The sequence below is a fragment of the Vigna angularis genome, chromosome 9 (genome assembly GCF_016808095.1).
Source record: "Vigna angularis cultivar LongXiaoDou No.4 chromosome 9, ASM1680809v1, whole genome shotgun sequence".
Lineage (NCBI taxonomy): Eukaryota > Viridiplantae > Streptophyta > Magnoliopsida > Fabales > Fabaceae > Vigna > Vigna angularis.
Genome location: NC_068978.1, coordinates 482,238 through 504,468, shown reverse-complemented (window position 1 = coordinate 504,468; position 22,231 = coordinate 482,238). Strand labels below are relative to the sequence as shown.

General features: G+C 33.7%; 5 protein-coding genes across 7 annotated transcripts; 3 read left to right on the top strand and 2 right to left on the bottom strand.

Moving 5' to 3' along the window:
- Window positions 1–4,437: 4,437 nt before the first annotated feature.
- Window positions 4,438–7,882, top strand: LOC108320413 (uncharacterized). Of its 2 annotated transcripts, none has more exons than XM_052868792.1 (4): window positions 4,438–5,592; window positions 5,679–5,756; window positions 5,884–5,995; window positions 7,229–7,882. In XM_052868792.1, exons 1-4 carry the CDS (start codon window positions 5,434–5,436, stop codon window positions 7,393–7,395), a joined length of 516 nt encoding a protein of 171 aa, XP_052724752.1. In that variant the 5' UTR covers window positions 4,438–5,433; the 3' UTR covers window positions 7,396–7,882. The 2 variants fall into 2 exon arrangements, with proteins under 2 accessions (XP_052724752.1, XP_052724753.1); XM_052868793.1 differs by having other exon boundaries at window positions 6,191–7,289.
- Window positions 4,933–5,424, top strand: LOC128193381 (uncharacterized). Its single transcript, XM_052868611.1, has one exon. The coding sequence runs from the start codon at window positions 4,933–4,935 to the stop codon at window positions 5,422–5,424; it is 492 nt and encodes a 163-aa protein (XP_052724571.1).
- Window positions 7,883–8,800: 918 nt separating the features above from the next.
- LOC108320465 (cinnamoyl-CoA reductase 1) lies at window positions 8,801–12,378 on the top strand. 2 transcript variants are annotated; one of them, XM_017551884.2, is made up of 6 exons: window positions 8,801–8,977; window positions 9,047–9,216; window positions 10,375–10,560; window positions 10,752–10,917; window positions 11,084–11,270; window positions 12,066–12,378. In XM_017551884.2, the coding sequence occupies exons 1-6, from the start codon at window positions 8,866–8,868 to the stop codon at window positions 12,202–12,204; spliced, it is 960 nt and encodes a 319-aa protein (XP_017407373.1). In that variant the 5' UTR covers window positions 8,801–8,865; the 3' UTR covers window positions 12,205–12,378. The 2 variants fall into 2 exon arrangements, with proteins under 2 accessions (XP_017407373.1, XP_052724751.1); XM_052868791.1 differs by having other exon boundaries at window positions 8,809–8,964.
- A 2,497-nt stretch (window positions 12,379–14,875) lies between these two features.
- LOC108320532 (uncharacterized) lies at window positions 14,876–17,946 on the bottom strand. The gene has a single exon (XM_017551977.2). It carries the CDS (start codon window positions 17,905–17,907, stop codon window positions 16,237–16,239), a length of 1,671 nt encoding a protein of 556 aa, XP_017407466.1. The 5' UTR covers window positions 17,908–17,946; the 3' UTR covers window positions 14,876–16,236.
- Window positions 17,947–19,836: 1,890 nt separating this feature from the next.
- LOC108320500 (uncharacterized) lies at window positions 19,837–22,095 on the bottom strand. Its single transcript, XM_017551932.2, has one exon. It carries the CDS (start codon window positions 21,890–21,892, stop codon window positions 20,159–20,161), a length of 1,734 nt encoding a protein of 577 aa, XP_017407421.1. The 5' UTR covers window positions 21,893–22,095; the 3' UTR covers window positions 19,837–20,158.
- Window positions 22,096–22,231: the final 136 nt, after the last annotated feature.

Genomic DNA, 22,231 nt, shown 5'->3' with positions numbered 1-22,231 from the left:
TATCTGATTCTTATTACTTCACTTATTTTCAAATTATTTCGTACACTATAAATAATTCTTTAACCATATAAACTATTCTTATTTTACAACATATGTATCAATACTTTTTTTAAAACAACAAATTTAGACGTAATAATTTTTTTCTTTATTTTTGAACTCGTTGTCGCAACCGGCGATACTCTTAAAGAAAATAAATGATTTTGAAAATTAGAGTTTGAAGTCGCCACCATAGTTTATTTTGAGAAATTACGGAAAAATCATAAAAGTAAGGCATGGTCTACGAAATCAGAGTTTTGAGTTCGAGAGTCGGTTACACGTAACAAAGGTATTAACACCCTACAGCCTACTCGAAGATAATACCTTTAATTAATTGTGCAAAGTTGATGTGGTTTTCAAAATGGTTATTTTCCCCAAAAATAACAATGCACGCAATACAAATAAAATAATAATTTTTTTTATTCTTTTAGGGAAACCGACAAGAATTGACTTTGCTTCTACGTATTCTCACGTGAGAAATTAGGGATACGTAGTTTTTTTAAAACATGTTTGGAAAGTTGAGAAATTATTTGGAAATTGGTTTGAAAATTTGTTTTGAGAACGATCATGGGTAATTTTGGATTTTTAGGAAAATAAATCTTTGATTTTTGGGAAGTGAACCTGATAAGGATTGACCTTGCTATGTATCTTCATTTTTTTATGGAGGATCAAGGATTAGGTAGTTCTTAGATTGATTACCATTTGTAAAACAAGTTGATATTTTTGTTTTTAGAAATTTTATGATTTTTTTTTGTGTTTTTGATTCTTTATAAAAAAAAGTATCGCAACAAAAACAAGAGTTAGATACAAAATACAAATTGAAGATAAAATTATTTTTGTGTGATTTTTGAGGTTTTGAATTTTTTATGATTTTTAACGTAATTCATATGATTGAGGAAAAAATACATTGTTAGAAACTCAAATTATTTTTTTGTGATTTTGTAATTTTATCCTTTTTTATTTTTATATTTTTTTTTGTGATTTTTGTAATTTTGTCTTATTTATTATTATTATTTTATTTATTTATTTATTTTTATGATTTTTGTTCATTATTTTTATTACAACAGAGTGAGTGTGTGCAGTGATGTTTAAAGAGCAACAAACAAACAAAAGAATACAGTGCAAAGGGCTGGGGTTAAGATGTGTACAAAAAATAAAATAAAAACAACCTAATAATGAACTAAATAAAAAAATAAAGCTAAAATACAATAAAGAGACAGTTACTCCCTACACCATCCCACATTACGCCCTACACCACCACAATTTTTAAAAAACTATTCTATATATTTTAAAATACCCTACACTTCCACTTTTTTTCTTCAACAGATGTCGACATCTGTTAAAGAAAAAATTCTTCAACGAATGTGACCACATTCATTGAAGATTTTGTTTTAGTTTTTAGTTAATTAATTTATTGTATTTTAAATTAATTAATAAATATTTTTTAATCTTTCTAAATTTATTACGTAATTCTATTTATTTTATTTAATAAAATAATAATAATTAATTAATTATTTATTGTTATTTAAATATTTTTTATAAATCTACTTAAAAGAATGTGCCACATCAGTTAATAGATGTGACGACATGCGTTGGATTTTTTTTTAGTTTTTAGTTTATTAATTTATTATATTTTAAATTAATATATAAATATTATTTAATTTTTTAAAAAATTTATTACGTAAATATATTTAGATTTATTTTATTTTATTTAATAAAATAATTATTATTAATTTAATTTATTTATTATTATTTCAATAACTATTTAAATATTTTTTATAAATCTACTTAAACGGATGCCACATCCATTAACGGATGTAGCGAAATCTGTTGAGGTTTTTTTTTTATGTTTTTAGTTTATTAATTTAATGTATTTTAAATGAATATATAAATATTATTTAACTTTTTTTAAATTTATTACGTAATTATATACAATTAAAATTTATTTTATTTAATAAAATAATTATTATTAATTTAATTTATGTATTAGTATTTAAATAACTATTTAAATATTTTTTATAAATCTATTTAAACGGATGTGTCACATTCGTTAACGGACGTGACGACATCCGTTGAGGTTTTTTTTTTCAGTTTTTAGTTTATTAATTTATTGTATTTTAAATTAATATATAAATATTATTTATTTTTTTAAAAAAATTATTACGTAATTATATATAATAATTTTGTTTTATTTAATAAAATAATTATTATTAATTTAATTTATGTATTATTATTTAAATAACTATTTAAATATTTTTTATAAATCTACTTAAACAGATGTGCCACATCTGTTAACGGATATGACAACATCCGTTGAGGTTTTTTTTATAGTTTTTAGTTTATTAATTTATTTTATTTTAAATTAATATATAAATATTATTTAATTTTTTTAAAATTTATTACGTAATTATATATAAATTAATTTTATTTTATTTAATAAAATAATAATTATTAATTTATTTTATGTATTATTATTTAATAAATTATTTAAATATTTTTTATAAAATTATTTAAACGGATGTGTCACATCCGTTAAGGTTTTCTTTTTTAAAATAAAAATAATAAACTAAAATATAAAATATGTAAACGGATGTCAACATCATGTTGACATCCATTTCATAGCAAGGGCAAATTAGGTATGGAGTGATGCAGAAAGCATTTGGTGGTGGTGGAGGGAGCAACACTCAAATAAAGATGCAGGGAGAATTTGGTGGTGAGACCCAATCAGTTTGGTCTAAGTCCGTGAAGACAGGAGTGCAACGGTGAAGGTGGAGGGTTGCTCCCACCTTCAGGCCCAATGAACAGTAGGTTTAGGGCTGGCAGAGGAGAGTTGCTCCCTCCACCACCCCAAATGTTCCCTACACCTCCCTGTTATTTTTTTAATTCCAAAAAAAACCCTAAATATCTCTGCACCCCTTTCATTGGCAGCTTTAGTTTCATATGATGAAAACTTTGTCCAATGTCTCGATAGCTCTGTTTTATGTCTTAATTTACACTCCAAAAAATGTTTCATTTTCCAGTGTTCTTGAATTCTTTGCACATGCTCTTAGACTTTGGGCTGGAAGGATACAACCACTGTAGTGTAGTCGCGCGGTCTGTTTCGTCGCATCGTGATAGCCTCATATTGACGTGCTGGTGTTGGCTCCGCCACTGAATCTCCGTTGCCACTGCAACTTCGCTCTTCTATTGCGGTCGCTGAACTTCGCTCTTCAACAGGTTTGTTGCTACTATTGATTTAGCTGCAACGACTACTGGTGGCAAAAAATAATGAATTGAAATAAACTTTCATACCAACATACATATAGTTTCGCCTTATTTTTCTATCAAACATGTGCACTCGTTTTTGTTGTTTATACAAAACCAGTCTAATTAATTAAAAATTTCAAACACACCGTATTTTGTGCCGAAGAATACACTCTCTACACTACTCTATATCAAGAGATAATCCTCTGCACAAGGCTAGGTGTTGGAGGGCACAAGAGGTGCATATGGATCCATGGTGAGAAAGTATGGTCTTGGAGCTGATAATGTTCTTGATGCAAAACTGGTTGATGCAAATGGCTAAATCCTTGATAGGGAAGCCACGAGGAAAGACCTATTTTGGGCAATTAAAGGGGGTGGAGGAGCAAGCTTTGGCATATATATTTTTAAACGGATATTGACATCCGTTTGTCTTTCAACGGATGTCGATATTCGTGCATGGATGTTGAATTTCGTTTAAGAATCCAATGTATATTCACATCCGTTTAAATATTATTAAAAGGTACAAAAGGAATGGGGAGGTGTAGGGAGCAGTGTGTGCTGGTGGAGGGAGTAACTCGCCTGACAGAGAAATCAAATGAGCTCAAGGCCCAAAACCTTCTTAATGTTTTCATTTATATTTTGGGAGTTACTCTCTCCAGCACCACAGTTTTTAGCCTACACCTCACCAACGTTTTTTTTGTTATTTCAAAACTAATCTTAAGTAACTTTTTTTTTACTTTTATCTTATTTAATATAAAATCCTAATCCTATTCTCTCCCTTTTTCCATTGTCGCTGCTAGCATGCCCTACACCTCCACAAAGAGCCTCTCTTTTCACTCTCTTCTTCTTACTCTTCTCTTTCTCTTTTATTTCTCTTTTATTCTTCTCACTTATATTTTCTCCCTCTATTATTTCATTGCTTCCATTGTGCTGCGTCGTTGCTTCCATTTTGTCGTTCCTTCCATTTTATTTGCTGTTGATATGTTATATGTGTTGTGCAATGATATGTTATTGTATAAAATGATTGAAGGAAACGAGAAGGCCAAAACGGATATGGAAGATATGTTTGATTTTAACGGATGTTGATCTTCGTTGAAGATCCAGCAGATCTCAAATTTCCATAAAGGTCTTTAACCATTTTTTAACCAAAATTGGGGAATGGGGTGGTGGAGAAAGAAGTTGGGGTGGTTTAGGGAGAAACTCTCTTATATGTTTTGTTTTTTATGTACTGGATTCGAGGCCGAAGCCATCCTTTATTTTGTTTTGTTATGCTTTTTTTTTTTGAAGCAAAATTGGGCCAAATGGAGCTGCCAATCTCCCTCCACGGGTGGATCATCCACGGCCACCACTAGAAATTCTTCTTCCTCACGGGTCAGCCACCAAAAGCCGCCTTCATCTCCATCGATACACCATCAACCTCTCGTCAACCACACTCCCAACACGCCACCTTCGTGCCTGAACCGCCATAAACCTTGTCAGACCTGCGAACAAACCCACCGCTGCGGATATCACCATATTCGTCTTCCTCGCATCACCACCAATCTCCTTCGAATCTCCATCAGACCATTCGAAACCTGCAAGAAAAAACATAATCACAGAGTCATTAGCATATACTAAAACCCTAACGAACCCTCTCCAGTGCACTCTTCTGCCATGGCCCTTCTTCTCCGTCTCAATCGTCGGAGGGCAACCAGCTCTCGCACCCTCTTCTTCTCTACTTCGAATTCCGATTCAAACTCCGACTCCAACTCTCCCTTCTCTTCCCTTTTCATAGATGTCAAGGAAAGTCTCAAACAACCCTCTTCACCTTCCTCAAACCCTCGCTCCCAACCACCCTTCGCAAACGAGATCCTAAAAGACCTCAGCGAGTTCCGCGCCAAGACCGCTCCACCTCCGCCGGGCGACCCGTCGCAGCAGCAACAGCAATTCTCGTTCCAGCAAATCTACCAGCGCCAGACCGTGCAGGGGAATCCCCCCAGATCGGGAGAATCGTCCTCCCCCAGCATGGAATCCATTTTCGGGAGCCTGCGGAACTTGTCTGTTGCTCAAACCCCGGTGTCGCAGGGTCGTCCTAGGATGATCGGCGGCACGAACGCCTTGCCGCAGGCCATTTTCGGGAAAGAGATGAGGAAAGTGGGTACGTAGTCGACGGCGATGTTTTCGGCGGGGTTCTTGAAGACTTACAGCGTGGAGGATTTGGGGAAGAAATTGAGGATGCTGAGGCCGGAGGGAAAGGAAAAGGGTTGGTTTTCGGTGAGGGAGTTGAGTGAGAGATTAATGAAGAGCAAAATCTTGCCGCGAAGAAAGCTTCATGTCAGTAACTACTTTAACAAAATCTTCTTCTTGTCGTTTTTTTAACCTGGTTGATTAACTGTTTTTATGTGTGTTTTCCAGTACAGGGACTTAGCATATTGAACCATTTGAGTGGGACTCCAACCTTCTCTCTGGAACCTCCTAAACCCCATCTTGTTGAAAAGGTAATTATTGCTACATTTTACATGTTTTGCTTTTATTTGTTTGTGTCGACCTTCATTTCATTCTATCCACAACCTGTTATAGTGTTTTTTGTTTTGATGTATTTATATTGGCACTGTTTATTTCCAGTACTTTCATCCGGATAACATGTCCTCCGCTGAGAAGATGAAAACTGAGCTTGCCAAGGTTAGGGATGAGTTTAAAATGTCGGAGTCGGACTGCGGTTCTGCGCGTGTTCAAAGTAAGGGGAATTGCTCATTACTGATTTGTGAAGTCTTTGTTTGATGAAAAAGATCTGGAAGGAAGGGATTAGTTTTGCTTTGCTTGTTTATTTGCTATATTGGTCTTCGTGAAAATTGAGGTTGCTGATGGTGGTTATGAGAATGTTGATAGGCACTTGTTAGGGAATTAATACTGTCCCTTTGATGTTATGCAGTTGCACAACTCACAACTAAGATTAAGCATCTATCAGCAGTTCTACACAAGAATAGAGTTGTCCCTTCGTATTCCATTTTTTTTAATATACTCTTGTGTTTGTGACCAGTGACTAGAAGACTCTTCATTAGAAAATTTGTAGAAGTTGTTATCTGTGGTTGTATATACATTTATAACGGACATTGTTGCTTAACTTATGGAGGACATTTTAATTGTGGCATCTATTTCTTGCAAATCTAGTTTGAAATTCAAGGAACTCCTCCAATTTCTTTTGTTAGTGTTCTGTGTTCATAGAATGTAAGATTTTTTTTTTTAATTTTAAAAAAACTGATTTAAAATTTTATTCCAACTATATGATTAATTGAATGTTTTCTTTATTAGGAAGGAGCAGATTCTTGAAAAGTGTCAGTACTTTTATTTTATTACACTCTACTATGCGATGAGAGAGCCATATAATCTTATAGTACTGTTACAAGGGAAAACACACCAATCATTGAAGACGTTAGTTGGTTGTTCTGTTATTTACTTAGAACTTTGATTTGCATTATAATTTTTTACTAACAAGTGATTTAACTCTACTTTGTCTGGCCTGGAGCATTATAATTTCAGTAGCAGATGATTTAAGACTGAGATTAGCTAGGTTCCCTGCCATTTTTTTTTTGATATTCAGTTGTTTAACATGGGGGACAATTTGATTTCTAGAGCATGTCAAATATACTGAACGTTGTTATAACTTTTCTTAATAAAATCTTGGATATGGCCGTAGACAGGATTTTGGATTGGTGACTGTACTCTCATTGTGTTTTTTGTTTCATCTTGCTGTTCTTTATGTCACTTGACCAGCCTATGCTATATATTATGGAAGTTATTATTACCCTTTATAACCAGTTCATATTTACTTTGTGAACGTAACTAATCAGATTTATCCTATGCAATGTGACCCTGTCATTTTAATAAAAGGTCCATTTAATCCGATGTAAATTTAGAGTAGCATATATATTTACTCTTTTCTGACTCTATTCATTCCATGGTGCTTTAGGATGTCATTCTCGTAAAGGATTGGTAGCAATGGTTCAGATGAGAAAAAGATTACTGAAATACCTCAGAAGAACTGATTGGGATTCCTATTGCTTTGTTATCTCTAAGCTGGGTCTTCGTGATAATCCTGATCATAGCTACAGATCTCGAACTAGTATGGCAACTTAGGTTGCATATCTGGTGGCAGATTAGATGAAAGAAACCCCAACATGAACATATTGGAAAGAAAACCAGCCGCACGATGAAAAGTCGGCTGGGTTGTGCATTTTTATTGGGGTCAGTCAGGTATGAACCAAACTGCTCAAGTGGCTGAATCACTGGCTTTCAGGTCTGGTTTTTACAACTACAATCCTCACATCAATTACTGATGCAATTTGTTATTCCAGTTTTTGTGTATGAGGAGATTAATATTCTGATCAGCTCCTTCAATTATTTTATACCGGCCTTGGGTGGATTTTTGTTTTGTACAATAGTGGCAATAAACTTTGGACCTATAATCTTGTGCACACTACTCAAAATCACCTATCATAACCTAGACCCTTTGGGTGAATTTAAGCTAAAACCACTCACAACTTGTCTCTATTTACTTGCAATTTCTTAAGTTTGAAACATTATTACATTTTCTGAGATGTAACCCGTTTGGAGGCCTTTACTATCTCGATCTCATCCGTTTTGGATTTGTCTCCTTATGTTTACATTGGTGATCACCACCAGAGAGCGATTTAGAACTCTATTGAATGAATTGTGATGAAGTGAGTTATAACTCTTTAATTTTCAAATTATTTTTTTTATTAACCATAATAAGTTAAATTTACAATGACAGAATAATTATTTTATAATTTAAAAAATTAGTTACACCAAATGCATCTTGAATGGAGTGGAATAATAAAATATAATAGATCATGATTTACTTTTTTATATTTTATTATTCTTTTTACGAATATAGATTAGTAAAACAGTTTTGGTTCACCCCATTATTCTCTATTCCAAAGTACTACCTATTTAAACTTAAAAATGCAGTTAAGAGTTCAAGTTGTTGGAGCCGAGTTTCGTATCTTTACATTTTTATCACTGAAGGGCTTGACCCAAACAAGGTTATATAAAATGTTTTATTTATCACTGAAGGGCTTAGCGTGTTTTATTTTTTATGCTCAAATCAACATCTAGTAAATTACACTAGAAGAATAGGTTATTAAACTATTTTATTATTTTTCGGTTTAATCAATATTCATATTGAGAGTTGAATAATAATAAGATAAATTTGACTATAATAATATATTATGTTATTTGCTACTTTTATTTAAGATTATTATTCATTATTAGAAATTTATAAAATGTATTAAAGGTAAAATAGATGAATTTCAGTATAACTAGATATACTACACCGAATCATAAAATATATATTCGTTAAGAAATTTGGGCCAGGCCTACGAAATCAGTCCAGACAAGTCGAACCTAATGGGCTACGGATATGGACCTAATCTGAATATGATACGCAAGAAGACAAAAAAATTGCATTGACGTGTCGCTTTCAATCAATAACAACCGGTTTGAACGTATCATAATCTTAAGATAAACATAAAACAGCAAAAAAAAAAAAGGGACGAAATTAGAACGTCGGAGAAGGTGAAGAAATCGATGGCAGCAAAGATGGTGTGCGTGACTGGTGCTGGAGGATTCGTGGCGTCATGGCTTGTTCAGCTTCTTCTCTCCAAAGGTTACAATGTCCATGGAACAGTGAGACAACCCGGTTCGTTACGTTTTACTTGATTTCTAATTGTTTGGATTGGAGTGAAGTTTGAGAAGCAGTTATGAGCAGGTAGTGAGAAATATGAGCACTTGAAGAAACTGGAGGGAGCTTCTGAAAACCTCACACTCTTCAAGGCAGATCTCTTGAATTACGAATCTATCCTCTCAGCAATTGCTGGATGCACTGCTGTTTTTCATGTCGCAAGTCCTGTACCCTCAACAATTGTTCCCAACCCTCAGGCAAGCCTAATCATCTCATTCGTCAACGTCCATTGTTTTTTTTTATGCAAACGTGTTGTTTTCAATATTTTATGTGGCTCTCATTTTGCTTTCGTCCTCGCAACACATCAACTGGTTGAGGATTTTGTTTATGCATGTGAAATTGTTGAAAGGATTCAAGATCAACGGATTAATTGGGAATAAATATATAATCGTATTTTCTAAAAAATTATAGGATTCCTGTGGATGTTAATCCAAATCCATCTTTCTTTTAAGAAAAAATAGTTTTCATGATTATAATTTGGTTTTATAGCATATAAAATTCAGGATATTATATATAAAGTATGTGAACATTTGAAAAAAAAAATCAACAAGATAGGAAGAAGTATGATATGAGAAAAAAAATTTAATATAGAACATCTTTATATGAAACTTTAATAAAATTTATTGTAAAATATTTTATATGAAATCTCTATATATAGGTGAATAAATATAATTAAATATCATGTAGTTAGAATCGTATAAAATATTAATTGACAAAATACACTCTTTCTATAGATATATACACAACTTTTTTTTATGTAATTCAATTTTATAATTACTAGCACTATGAAGATAAATTGTTTGATACTAATATAATCTAATATACTTACTTTTAAATAATGTTATATGTTGTATGTATTTGGTTTATTTCGATAATAAAATGAAAATATTCTATATACTTTTTGTTTCATGTTTTCTTTTTCAACTCTTGATAAACATAAAATATTTTCAAAAAAATAAACTACTGCTAGTCTAAGCTAACTAATAAAATATCTTAATGTTTAGCAAATAGGCATGTTACTTTCATATTCATTTATACAGTGTATTAAAATATAATAATTGATATATTTTAATACTAAACTTCTAAATAATACGCTATTGTCTAATAAAAATGGAAAACATGTGTGTGTGTGTTTAGATCAAAGGGAGTAGAAATATCTTCCAAAACACTTTAAATTGAAGGCTTTATCATGGAGTTAATATCATGTTCATGATCTTATCTGATTTCAATCCTTGGGTTGGGATTACATCTCGGTTGATTTTCTTCATAATGATTTAGGATAATGTAAGGCGTATAATTGAAACCTTAACTTTTCTCTTTGGATTGCTGATAGTATCAGACAATTGATTCTTCAGGTAGAAGTGATTGAACCTGCTGTGCAAGGAACCACTAACGTACTTCAAGCTTGTCTTGAAACTAAAGTACAACGAGTTGTCTATGTGTCATCGATATCTGCTATTAGCATTGGCCCAAATATGCCTAAAGATAAAGTGATTGATGAGTCCTATTGGTCTGATAAAGATTACTGCAAAAAAACTCAGGTCTGTAAACTTATTACAAGTGTGCTGATGATGTGGATTTGTCATTCGTTTTATTCTATGATGGTAGTAGCATTGTCTTTGATTGGGGTATGCAGTATACTGTTTTATTTTGGTTAAGTTGCAAAATATGTCAAGTTTCAGTCATCGAGAATGGTTATGGTAATGTAACTAATATCTCACGTATGATATAGAACTGGTACTGTTATTCAAAGACAGAGGCAGAGGAGCAGGCCCTGGACTTTGGAAAAAGAACTGGCCTTGATGTGGTAAGCATTTGCCCTTCCATTGTGTGGGGGCCAATTTTGCAGTCAACCACTGTCAATGCAAGTAGCTTGGTTCTCCCCAAACTTTTGAAAGGTGCCTACTATTGCCTTGTCAAATTATCGTTATACTCTACATCAATTCACTTACTGTGCAATGTTAGTTCAAATCATATGTTGGAGATCCGATATGTGTGTAACGTGTCCAATAACAGAGAATCATGTTATTGGTCTTTTTTTTTCTGGTTTGTCTGAAATTTAAGGTGGTGACTCATTTGAAAATAAGACCCGTTGGATAGTCGATGTACGGGATTTAGTTGATGCAATACTTTTGGTGTACGAGAAGCCTGAGGCAGAACGGAGATACATATGCACTGCACACACCATCAAGACACGGGATTTGGTAGAGAAACTGAAGAGTATATATCCAAGCTACAAGTACCCTTCCAAGTAAGATTCACTTTCTCTTGATTTATAATTCAAAGGAAAGTTGTAGTAATAAGCCAATTATCAACCTAAACACCCTTATTTTGGATTTGATGTACCTGTATTGAAATCTTATTATTCTGATCCAGGCTGCTGATTCTTGTGTTTGACCTGAATTATTAATTTATTATTGATAATTTCTTATTTTATTGGTACCCACAAATCATTTAACTAATATTCAAACATGAGATATGCAAGATATAAACGGGGGATTTATTTTTGAGAGAAAACTAAAGGATAAATAGTAGCAACAGAACATTTGTATCAGAGGATCTGATACTGGATTAAATTTTTATGGAATCCAAAATGGATGTTTGTTTCTTTAGTATGCCTACAAGAATCTCACCCACTAGAGTGATTGTGTTGTTGTTTTGCTTACATTCTTCAACTGAAAAAAAGTCATTAATTACTAAGGAGTACATGTAAAGTAGGTTACTTTGTTAAGCCAGTTGTCGTGAGTATAAATACTTATACTGTCAAATTGTTTTGAGCAATGAGAAAGACAAAGAAATAATTTTAGTAATGTTGCAACTATTATAGGTTTGCAACTTTATCCTGAAAAAATTGGAGGACTTGCAGTCTTGTTGTAGAAAAATTGTTAGGAAAATCATCCAAATTTCCAAACAATTAATGAAAGTAGTGCAAGTTTTGGAGAATTCACTACCTAGGTTAGGGGATTGTGATTGTAAGAGGATAGAAAACTGTTTTCATGTACTAGTTTTTTGTTACATGCTTAACTACAAGCTTCATTGCCGGCAGCTTCACTGAGCTGGATGATTACTTAAGGTTCAGCTCAGAGAAACTAGAAAGGTTGGGTTGGAAATACAGGTCGCTGGAGGAAACACTCATTGATTCTGTTGAGAGCTATCGAGAGGCTGGACTCCTGCAATTCGAATAAATTTCACTTTTCTTTCTTTTTATATATCCATTGCTATGGATTATCACTGTACTGCACAAGTTTCTGAGACAAGTCTGAGGAACTATCAGTTTTAATATTTGAAAAGGTGAAATGAACAAAATATAAAATTTATGGCCAAACACTATTATAAGTATCGTTTGTTTTCTGTGTTCAGCAACTTTCACAGTTTTATTTTAAAAGGATATTTTGATGAGCTAATGAAAAATGGTACTGTAAATTATTTTGATTTGGACATTGGACAGATAGACTTGTCAATTGCATTTACGTAGATGTAATAGATAGTAAGATTTATATATGACTTTTCCTCACTTTTATATATTTTTTCTTTTTATTTTTATAGCACACGATATGTTGTAAATGATTAATATAATTTGGAATCTCACTCAAATTGAAATTACATGTTATATATAAAGTTGTTTGTTTACATACTTTTTTTATCTTTTAAAAAAAGACTAATAGAAAATAAAAAGGAAAATGATATGTTGACCATGTTTTTTACCATTGTTTTTTACACTGTGACGTGTCAAAACATTGGTCCAGATGTAATTGTTTTTCAATTAATTTTTTATGACGTGGAATTAGGATTTGTAGTGGTAGTAGCGCGGGTTTGAAAATTTCGTTTCTTCAAAACTATTTCTTCCCAAAATCTAGTTTTTGAAACCCTCATTCCGAAAACCTTCCTCCTGTTCTTATTGATTTCTGTTTTCTTTGCTTTGTGTTGGTTGTTTGGTCTTCGGTTTCTTGGTTGATTTTCTTCATTCATCTTCTTCTTAAATGCGAGTCGGAGCATTCCTCCTTGACGAGAGTTAGAATCATAAAAAGGAATCATTAACACTCACCAACTCAGCAAAAAGGGTTAGCCAAACTGACTAGATCAACAACACTAATTATTATAATAAAGACTGGTTAGTGAAGCAAGAACTCAACAGCAAATTCTTTCAATCAAGAATACTACAATTAATCTCAAAATGAAAGCAATGTTTTTTAACCTATAAAAACAACAAATCCAAAACAGAAAATGAAACTAAAATAGACAATGATGCACTTATTCTAGCAACAACTAATGTGTTGAATCAAGAAGGTGTTCACTCTATATTCTGAGCAAAGCCCATCTACCTAGAAGACGTTCAATCTATGTGTCAAAAGTGGTTCATCGGCCTAGAAGATATTCAATTTATGTGATGAACGATTAAGATATTTAGCATATGTGTTAAACATTGTCCTTTGACCTAAACTATGTTTAACCTATAAGTTGAACCATAAAAACATTTAGTCTACAAGGTAAACAAGGCTCATCCGCCTTGGATAAGCTTAACTTTGTGTTGAATCGTGAATATGTTCGACCTATGTGTTAAACAATGTCAGCGGACCTAGAAGACATTCTACCTATGTTTTGAACCTTAAATACATTTAGCCTATGTACTAAAGCAGGCTCATTAGCCTAAAAGACAGTCAATCTATGTGTTGAGTGATGGGTGAATAAAATGTAATTGGATTCATATCTTAGTTTAGGCCATTTGAATACATAATTGCGTTAATTGAATGATTTCATCGTGCATTATCTTTGTTTTGGATCATACATTTGAGTTTTGTGTTTTTCTTGTAGATAAGTGTTTCTTAGTGTTAAAATCACAACTTTGAAAGAATTGATGTCCAAGATGTAGAGTTAAAACTAAAGAGTTCCATAACTTAGCTGTGAACATTTCCACAATCTGTGAAACTGTCTCCAAAATGCAGAGTCGAAACTAGAGAGTTTCACAACTGAGCTGTAAAAATTTTCATAACATGTGGATTTGTCTCGAGAGAAATAGAATGCAAACCAGAGAAGAGCACAAGCAAATTATTGATTTTTCCATGAGCAGTGAAATTGTTGAGAGTAGTTACTAACATCTCATTATGTGGATTTAAAGAGATTAAAAAAATAGAGAAATGAAAGACAGTTACTAAAAGAGGGTAACCACTTCCCTAAAAAGAGGGAATTAGAGGAAAAGTGAGGGAGATAACAATTTAAACGTAACAATTGGGAGAAAGAGGGGAAACCAAGAAAGCACGGAACGACTCTACACTTCTTCTTCTTTTAGTTTTTCTTTGGAATTTTACATTATGCAAAACTAATTTTTCTTTTTGTTAGAGGATTGATGTAATACTTTGGATTATAATTCTAAACCTTTTCAATGGACGCTTTGTTAATTTTAATTATCTGAGTGTTCTATTTATGTTCTAATGTCTATTCTATGAGCATTTTCACAATTGGGAAATTGGGGATTGTTTGCGATTATAAATAGAACATATTAGATGTTGTCACAATTGGAAAATTGGACATAGCTAATTAGTTTGCAATTGAGATAATAATTCTTCTTCATGATTTTATTGAATTTTGTAACTGACCTAAGGGATTGGGGGTTAGAATTCAATAGATAAGTTTGCTTATCTAAGGAATTAATAAACTCAAGTGAATAATTACAATTCACACATCAATTGGAAATGGGAGAAATTTATATGAAAACGTATGAAATCAATTCTCTAACATTATTTATATTATTTGAATTTCCATCACTTGTTTGTGTTCATCATTTCACTTGATATATTTTGTTGCTCAAAATTAAGTGAATTAATAATCTAGTACTCAACTCATTCAATCTTAAAGGACGATATTTTGTTACTACAATAACGATTGGTACACTTGTCAAATGTTCATCATTGAGTCATAAAGATATTTAGTCTATATACTAAACAAGGCTCATAGGCCTAAGTGTTCAACTTGTTTTAAACAATAAAGGCATCTAATATATGGGCTAAACAAGGCCTATCAATTTAGAAGACTTTTAGCCTTGTGTTGTTTAACCTATGTGCTAAACAAGGTTCATCAACCTAGAAGACATTCAACCTAGGTGTTGAACCATGAAGGCGCTTCACCTATGTTTAAAGCAAGGCCCATTGACCTAGAAGACATTCAACATATGTGTATCGGAAAGTTCTCTACGATACTCTGTTCTCAAACTGCGGCGAATACTTCTCTGAAGAGTACACCTGCAAGGTAGGCTTCTCTCCTCTCGCTCGTTTTTAATGCATTTCTTGAGGTGGCTTACTCGGATCAGCTTATCTATTTTCTCATGATTGGTGGTGCATTCCTCCTCTGTGTGCCCCATATTCTTATAGTACATGCATGCTTATTGACGTTAGCATTTTGAGGGGTGAACTTCTTCTTCAAAGGGGCGAGCAACTCGATACTTAGAGCTTTTTCAAGTATCTTTGTCTTGGGTGCACTAAGAGGACAATACTAGTGAAATTGTGGCCCCTTAGCAGCTCCTTGGGGTGAGTGTCACTCTCTTTCCTATGCGGTTTCTTTTCTGCCTTTTTATCACTCGTTGAGACTTTTTGTTTTATTTGTTGTCGAAAGTCTCCTTTCTTCAACTCGTATTAATATTCAGCAACTCACTGCCTCAGCTCGTCTATGTTCTCTATTGGTCTGATACAAATGTTGTTAGTAAATGATCCAGACCGCAAAATCGTGATCATATGATGTTAGGCCACCTTATGATTGAATGAAAATAAATTTATTTTCACACTTAAAATTCAACAAAAAAATTAATATAATTTATGTTGTTTGCATGCTATTAGTAGTTACATAATATTACATAATATAATGTGATATTATATTATTTTCTTCTTCTCAAAAACAACAAATTCAAATGTTACATGCCTCAACTTTTTCCTCAAACACGAAATATCAACATACAAAAAAAATTCACACACAACACAGCTACGACTTCCAACTTTCATAAAAATGCTATTATCAGTGCAATGCTATTTTAACAATAAATTCCCATAAAAAAAAATTCATCAAATCATCCATCTTATTTTACATATTTTGGTCTCTTCACTTTACTTTTTCTTTTCCTTTGTTGTGGAATGTGTTGTTAAAATAGCACTACCCTTAACACACATGATTCTTAACACTCTAACAACCAAGACGGTGTCCACATCTCAATGATTTTCCTCAGCTTCATATCAGAAATAAGCACCAACATCAGTAGGTGTGACTATTATTCTCAATGATGGTTTTGAAAACTCCAACCAAGCAACAAAATCATCACTCACCAACCTACAATTCTTCAGATTCAACTCCTTCAATGTCTTGCAGTTTTGTACTACTTCTCTAACACCCTTTGCTGTAACATGCCAGCAACTCTGAATGTCCAGAAGTAGTAGTCCACCACACCTTCTTGAAATTACTGAGAGAGTTTCATCCTCAATTTTTGACCCTGACAAGTTCAACACCTTCAGGTTCGAAACTTCAAAGTCTATATCAAACACTTCCATACCTGTATTAGCCAGGTTCAAATGCCTTATCTCACTGCATCTCTTCAAAACCTCAACAACACCTTCACCAGAAACACCCTCACAACCGATTAAGTCAAGAAGCTGCAAACTGGGGCAAATGGAAACGAATTTTACCAAACTTGCATCACTCAGCAAAACATTATCACCCAAAAACACCTTTTTCACTTCAAGGTTGACAGCAAAATCCCTCATTGAATCTTCTTCCCCTTCCACCCCAAGATATGTCCTTTCCATTTTGATCTCACTGAGCAAAGGACAGTTTCTTGTGAGAATGAAAAATGTTGAATTTGTCAGCTGGCAACAACCACTGAGGTTTATAGTGGTTAGGCTAAGAAGAAATACAGATAACTTGCTGATACATTGATCAGTTAAGAAATCAACTTTCCGAAGATCCAAGCATTGAACAGATTGGCATTTGGATAACACATAAGAGATTCCTGAAAATGTACAATTGCAACAGTCTTGGAGGATAAGCTTCTTTAGCAGAAGACCTGCACCTTCTGCAACCGCAAAGAGAAACTCATCCGAGATAACAGAATTCGACAAATCAATAGCAGTTAACCTTTTCAAAGTCCTGAATGAATCGATCAAATTGAAGTCAATGGGGGTGAGTGTTAAACCAGGTCCATGTATTCTTTTCTTTTCAATGTTAAAGGCAATGGAGCTCAAACCGGGTCTGAGGCGGATCGCAGAGGCAATGCCTGTTTGAGTGATCTTAAAACAGATGAAGAATGAAATCTCTTCCAATGACAAACAGTTTTGGCAAAGAGAGAACAATGATTTATCAGTGATCAAATGATTACCAGAGATATTAATCTTGCGAAGATTCTCAAGCATAGAAGACAGCCTTAGAACCCCAAAATCAGATGCTTGAGAATTCAATGGGAAGCTTATGTCAAGCTTTTCAAGCAATGGGAAACAATAAGCTATGATTACCAGATGACTATCACGAAGAGAGCCAATGTTTGAGCAGATCAGAACCCTCAAATTTTTCATGTTTGAGCCAAGTTCTCGCAAGCCATCAACAGGAAGTGTTCTCTGGTTGGATAGATTAATCAAATCAAGCTCCAACCCAGATTGTGAAATTTGACGAAGCAAGCCTTCATGGTGGCCATTCAAGAGACTCAGGTCTAAGATTTTGAGCCTTGGAAATCTAAGCAACAACCGAGGAAGAAGTGGAATGGTTGGATCATACACTGTGAGAGAGAATTGAAGCCTATTTGTAATGGCAAGAAACTGCTTGCAAACCAGAGATAAAGACTCCAAATGATGATGACCAAGGCCAAGGAATCTGAATACTGATTCCCAACATTCTTCAGGAAAATCTTTCACAGTCATCTTTTGCACTCTATCAACAGGATTAAGATGGAGGAAGGATTCAAGTGATCATGAAATCAGATATGATTAATCGGAGGCTATTTATTTAGCAAGTTTTGGAGGTGTTAAAAAGTGGTGAGGATTTGGTAATCAAGGTGACGAAAGGAAGCTCTTGATTCAAAAAGAAGGGTCCTTCTTTTTTGTATTTGACTGGTGCTGGTCCTAATCATGAAGCTCCAAAAAGTCTTTTGCTTCTTTGGCTGGCATGTTATGGTGATCTGTAGCTTTCACTTTTCAGACTTTTACTTTTCATACATATATTTTCATTTGGGTCAGTCTTCACATTTTTCATAGGAACAGTCTGGTCTTACCGTTAGACTAAGATTTACAGTCCACAAAGATGAAAACCATTCATCAAACATTTAGACTGCATTATGTTGTGTGAAGAGTTAAAAAAAATCACTGTCTTATGATGGCAATGAAATTTGTATATCGAAGTGCAGCGCACTACTTCCTTGAATACAAGGTATTCAACTCAGCACACCATGACTTCTCAAATGATTCATGCATAATGCATTCACAGTCTATGGTCTTCTTGTTCATCTTGTTCATCTTGATGCCATTTAATAATATTGGTCATAACATATGATCTCCATTTGAACAATTGTAGTTGGTAAAATATATTAAAAATAAACAAAAATGACATTTTAACACACGTAAATCTTTTATATTCCTTTCATACTATCTTTTTACTTTTTATTTACTTTTTTTCTTAAAAAGATTAAAAAATTTATATTTTTACAACCATTTTATTTTTACTGTGTGAAATGAAGGTAAAAATAGAAAATCTGGATTTTCGTGGATAAAATGAATTGTAATATATATTTTTGAGTAAATTCTAGATATTTTTTTAAAATTAATTTCATATATAAGGATTTGAATATTTTAAATAATTTTAATTTCAATTTAACATCCTTTGTTAGACAAATAGGACAAATTCAACTGCTTAATTACAGTCATGGAAATTTATAATTGTTCGGAATCGAATTTAGAATTTTTTGGAGTTTACTGCACACTTACAAATGTTTACGGTAAGTTACATTAATGTCTTTAAAATCAAGTTATTTAATGAGAGAATATTGATGATGCCATTCTTGATTTTTCTCAAAACTTTTTTATTATTAGGTCAAATTTAGACGATTCTAATTAAATGACCAAGTTTACTTTTGGATAATAGATTTTTTTTTAAGTAGAAAAAATTAGAGATAATTGGAATGAGTTTTATTTTCTAATATTTTTTATTATTCACATTCAAAAATTAACTTTTCCAATATTTTAAACTATCGGAAAATTGGCAAAGCCTATTACCCAATTCAGCCCACAATGAGTTTGAAGAGACTAAGATTCACAAATATTATGGGCTGAAATCAAACTCATAGCCCACAATTTCCATTCTTCTTTTCTTTTACTTTTTTTTTTCTCAAAATCAATATCACTCAATTCACGCCTTTTCCTTAATTTTTTTTTTTGCTTGATATGCATATTAATAGAAAATTAAAAATAATCATTTTAATATTATATGTACATATTATGATTTTAAAATTTAGTTTCAGTTTTCATATTAGAAAAATAGATAAATTAAAAATATAAAACAAAAAGTTTACAACTTTTTTTTTGAAAATTAAGTGAATAACCTCTTTTTGTGTGGTCTGAATTATGTTATATGAGTAATGTTAAGAACAAAGAAGAAATTTTCTCTTATAAAAGGAAGTATGAGAAAGAAAAATGATATTTTAAAAAACATAAATTTTTTATATTAATTCAATATTATTTTTTCTTATTTTTTACTTTTTTTCTTTCTTTAAAAGATACAAAAAAATATTTCTTTATTACCATTTTATCTTTATTCTGTATGTCGTAAAAGTATGATAGAATTCAAGGCAAGACAGATCAGCATAACCCAGAAGCTTACAATTAATACAATCTGGATCTGTTCGTTTGTAACACTCAACTCCAACTACTTACAACGTATGCTATTCACATCACACCTTATAATGGTTACAACATTATCAGAACAATTACATATAATCATACCTAAACTTGTTATCAAACACTCAAATACAATGAATTAAAACAACCATTTTCCTCCTTAAGCCCCTCTTCATCTTCTCCCTTCTTTATCCAACTTCAATTTCTCAGAGAACCAGCTCAAGGAAGCAAAAACATTCTCCATTTCAGACTTCATTGCAGACCTATAACACACACACACACATTACAAGCTAACTATGCAACCATGACGCAAGAGAAATTCCCTCTGGCCACCACTAAGATCAAAACTCGGGGGGGCCATTATCCTTCTCAATGATGGCCTTGAAAATACCATCCAAGCTACAACACTAGCTTCCACTTCACAACATGACACCAAATTAATCTCCCTCAATCGCCTGCACTTATCTACCACTTCCCTAACTCCATTGGCTGTGACCTTATAGCAATTTTCCAAGTCCAAATGCAGCAACCAACGACAACACTTTGAGATCACAGAAAGTGTTTCATCATCAACTCTTGATCCTGACAAGTTCAACTCTACTAGTTTTGGAACTTCAAATTCCAGCCCTTTTAACTTCACTCCTGAACAAAAGGCCAAGCTCAAATTCCTAACCTCGCTACACCTCCTTAAAACCTCAACAACACCTTCAGATATGTCACAGCAAGAGCTCAAATCGAGCACCTCCAAACTGGGGCAAACAGAAGCAATCATTTCAAGGCTTTCATCCCTCAACCAGGAATTTCTTCCCAAATAGAGAGACTTCACTCGATAATTCACAACACCATTCACCAACTCCTCATCCATCCCCTTCTTCCCAACATCTGTTGCCTCCATTTTGATCTCATTCAACAAAGGACAGTTCTTAATGAGTGCAAACAAAGCTAAATCAGTTAACGTCCTACAACCACTAACATTTATAGTCACCAAATTCCCAAGAAACTCACACAACACTTCCACACGCCGATCACAAAGAAACTCGGTGTTTTGAAGATCCAAATGCTCCATTGACTGACATGAGGACAACAAGCACAACACTCCAACGTAAGTGTAGTTACAGCAACCTTGTAAAACAAGCTTCTTCAAAGGAATCCCTTCCTCCGCAACACAGCATAGCAACTCATCAGAGATAGAAGAACATGACAAATCGAGACAAGTCAAGCCCTTCAAACCCACCAACGCACTGATGAAATCAGAAGTCACATAGGGTCTGGCAATGTCACCCTTCTTTGTTCCATACCCGAAATTGTTAACACAGAAAGAACGCAAACACGGTCTTTCATGAATCGCGGAAGCGATGCCACGCTGCGTGATGAAGTGGCACTCGAGGATTATAATTTCTCCGAGACGCTCGCAGTTCTTGCAGAGACTGAGAATGGAAGTGTCGCTGATGAAGTAATTGCCGGATAGGTTAACGCTACGGAGCTTGGGGAGGGCCAAAGAGAGAGCCTTTACGCCGAAATCGGAAACTGGGTCGGTTGAATTGTCGTTATTTTCAGGGAAACTGAGGTCGAGATGTTCGAGAAAAGAGAAACAGTCAGCTATTAGAAGGAGATCGGCGTTTCGGAGACAAGTCATGTGGGAGCAGATGAGGGATTTTAAAGTTGGGATCTTTCTGGCGAACGCGCGCAACCCATTTGAGGGGAGGGAGGGCTGGCCGGAGAGGTTGAGGGATTGGAGCGGTAGGGCGGCACGTGAGAGTTGGAGGAGGAGCGTGTGGAGGTGGGAGTGGTGGAGGCGCGTGATATGAAGGGAGGTGATGGAGGAGAACCTTCGGAAGAGGTTGGGGAGAAAGGGAAGCGTAGGGTTGGATATGGTGAGGGAGGTTCGGAGGAGGTTGGTGATGGAGAGGAATTGGGTTGAGACAAGGGAGAGAGGTTCGAAGTGAGGAATGGGATTGAGGAATTTGAATACCAATTCCCAGCATTCAGCAGGTAACTGTAATTCTTCTTCTGACATTGTTTTATGATTCTTTCTTCATACAATTCTTTTTCTGCTTTTCTGATTTCTATCACAACGATTTCAACTACCCAACTACCAACTACTTGTTCTTGTGTATTTATGTGAGTTTTGTTTGAAACTAAATTCAAATTTGAATTCAGAAAAAAGGCGTCACAGATCCAAATTTTCAGATCTGAAATCTCCATTTTTTTATTCTATCCACCCTGACTCTCCATTTGCCAGAGGAAATTGTGGTTAAAATTTAAATGTAAATTAAAGGAAAAAAAAAACTATTTTTTATTTGCCAAACTATTATAGTTAGATTTTAAGAAAAAGGTTAACTCCATTAATGTTGTG

Excerpts from the sequence above, each read along its gene's own strand:
- LOC128193381 (XM_052868611.1), top strand. The coding sequence starts at position 4,933 with ATGGCCCTTCTTCTCCGTCTCAATCGTCGGAGGGCAACCAGCTCTCGC.
- LOC108320500 (XM_017551932.2), bottom strand. The coding sequence starts at position 21,892 with ATGTCAGAAGAAGAATTACAGTTACCTGCTGAATGCTGGGAATTGGTA.
- LOC108320532 (XM_017551977.2), bottom strand. The coding sequence starts at position 17,907 with ATGACTGTGAAAGATTTTCCTGAAGAATGTTGGGAATCAGTATTCAGA.
- LOC108320413 (XM_052868792.1), top strand. The coding sequence starts at position 5,434 with ATGTTTTCGGCGGGGTTCTTGAAGACTTACAGCGTGGAGGATTTGGGG. Across the intron at positions 5,593-5,678 it reads TGCCGCGAAGAAAGCTTCAT|GGACTTAGCATATTGAACCA; the intron begins GTCAGTAACTAC and ends TTTCCAGTACAG. Across the intron at positions 5,996-7,228 it reads CGGTTCTGCGCGTGTTCAAA|GATGTCATTCTCGTAAAGGA; the intron begins GTAAGGGGAATT and ends ATGGTGCTTTAG.
- LOC108320465 (XM_017551884.2), top strand. The coding sequence starts at position 8,866 with ATGGCAGCAAAGATGGTGTGCGTGACTGGTGCTGGAGGATTCGTGGCG. Across the intron at positions 9,217-10,374 it reads CAATTGTTCCCAACCCTCAG|GTAGAAGTGATTGAACCTGC; the intron begins GCAAGCCTAATC and ends TTGATTCTTCAG. Across the intron at positions 10,561-10,751 it reads ATTACTGCAAAAAAACTCAG|AACTGGTACTGTTATTCAAA; the intron begins GTCTGTAAACTT and ends CGTATGATATAG.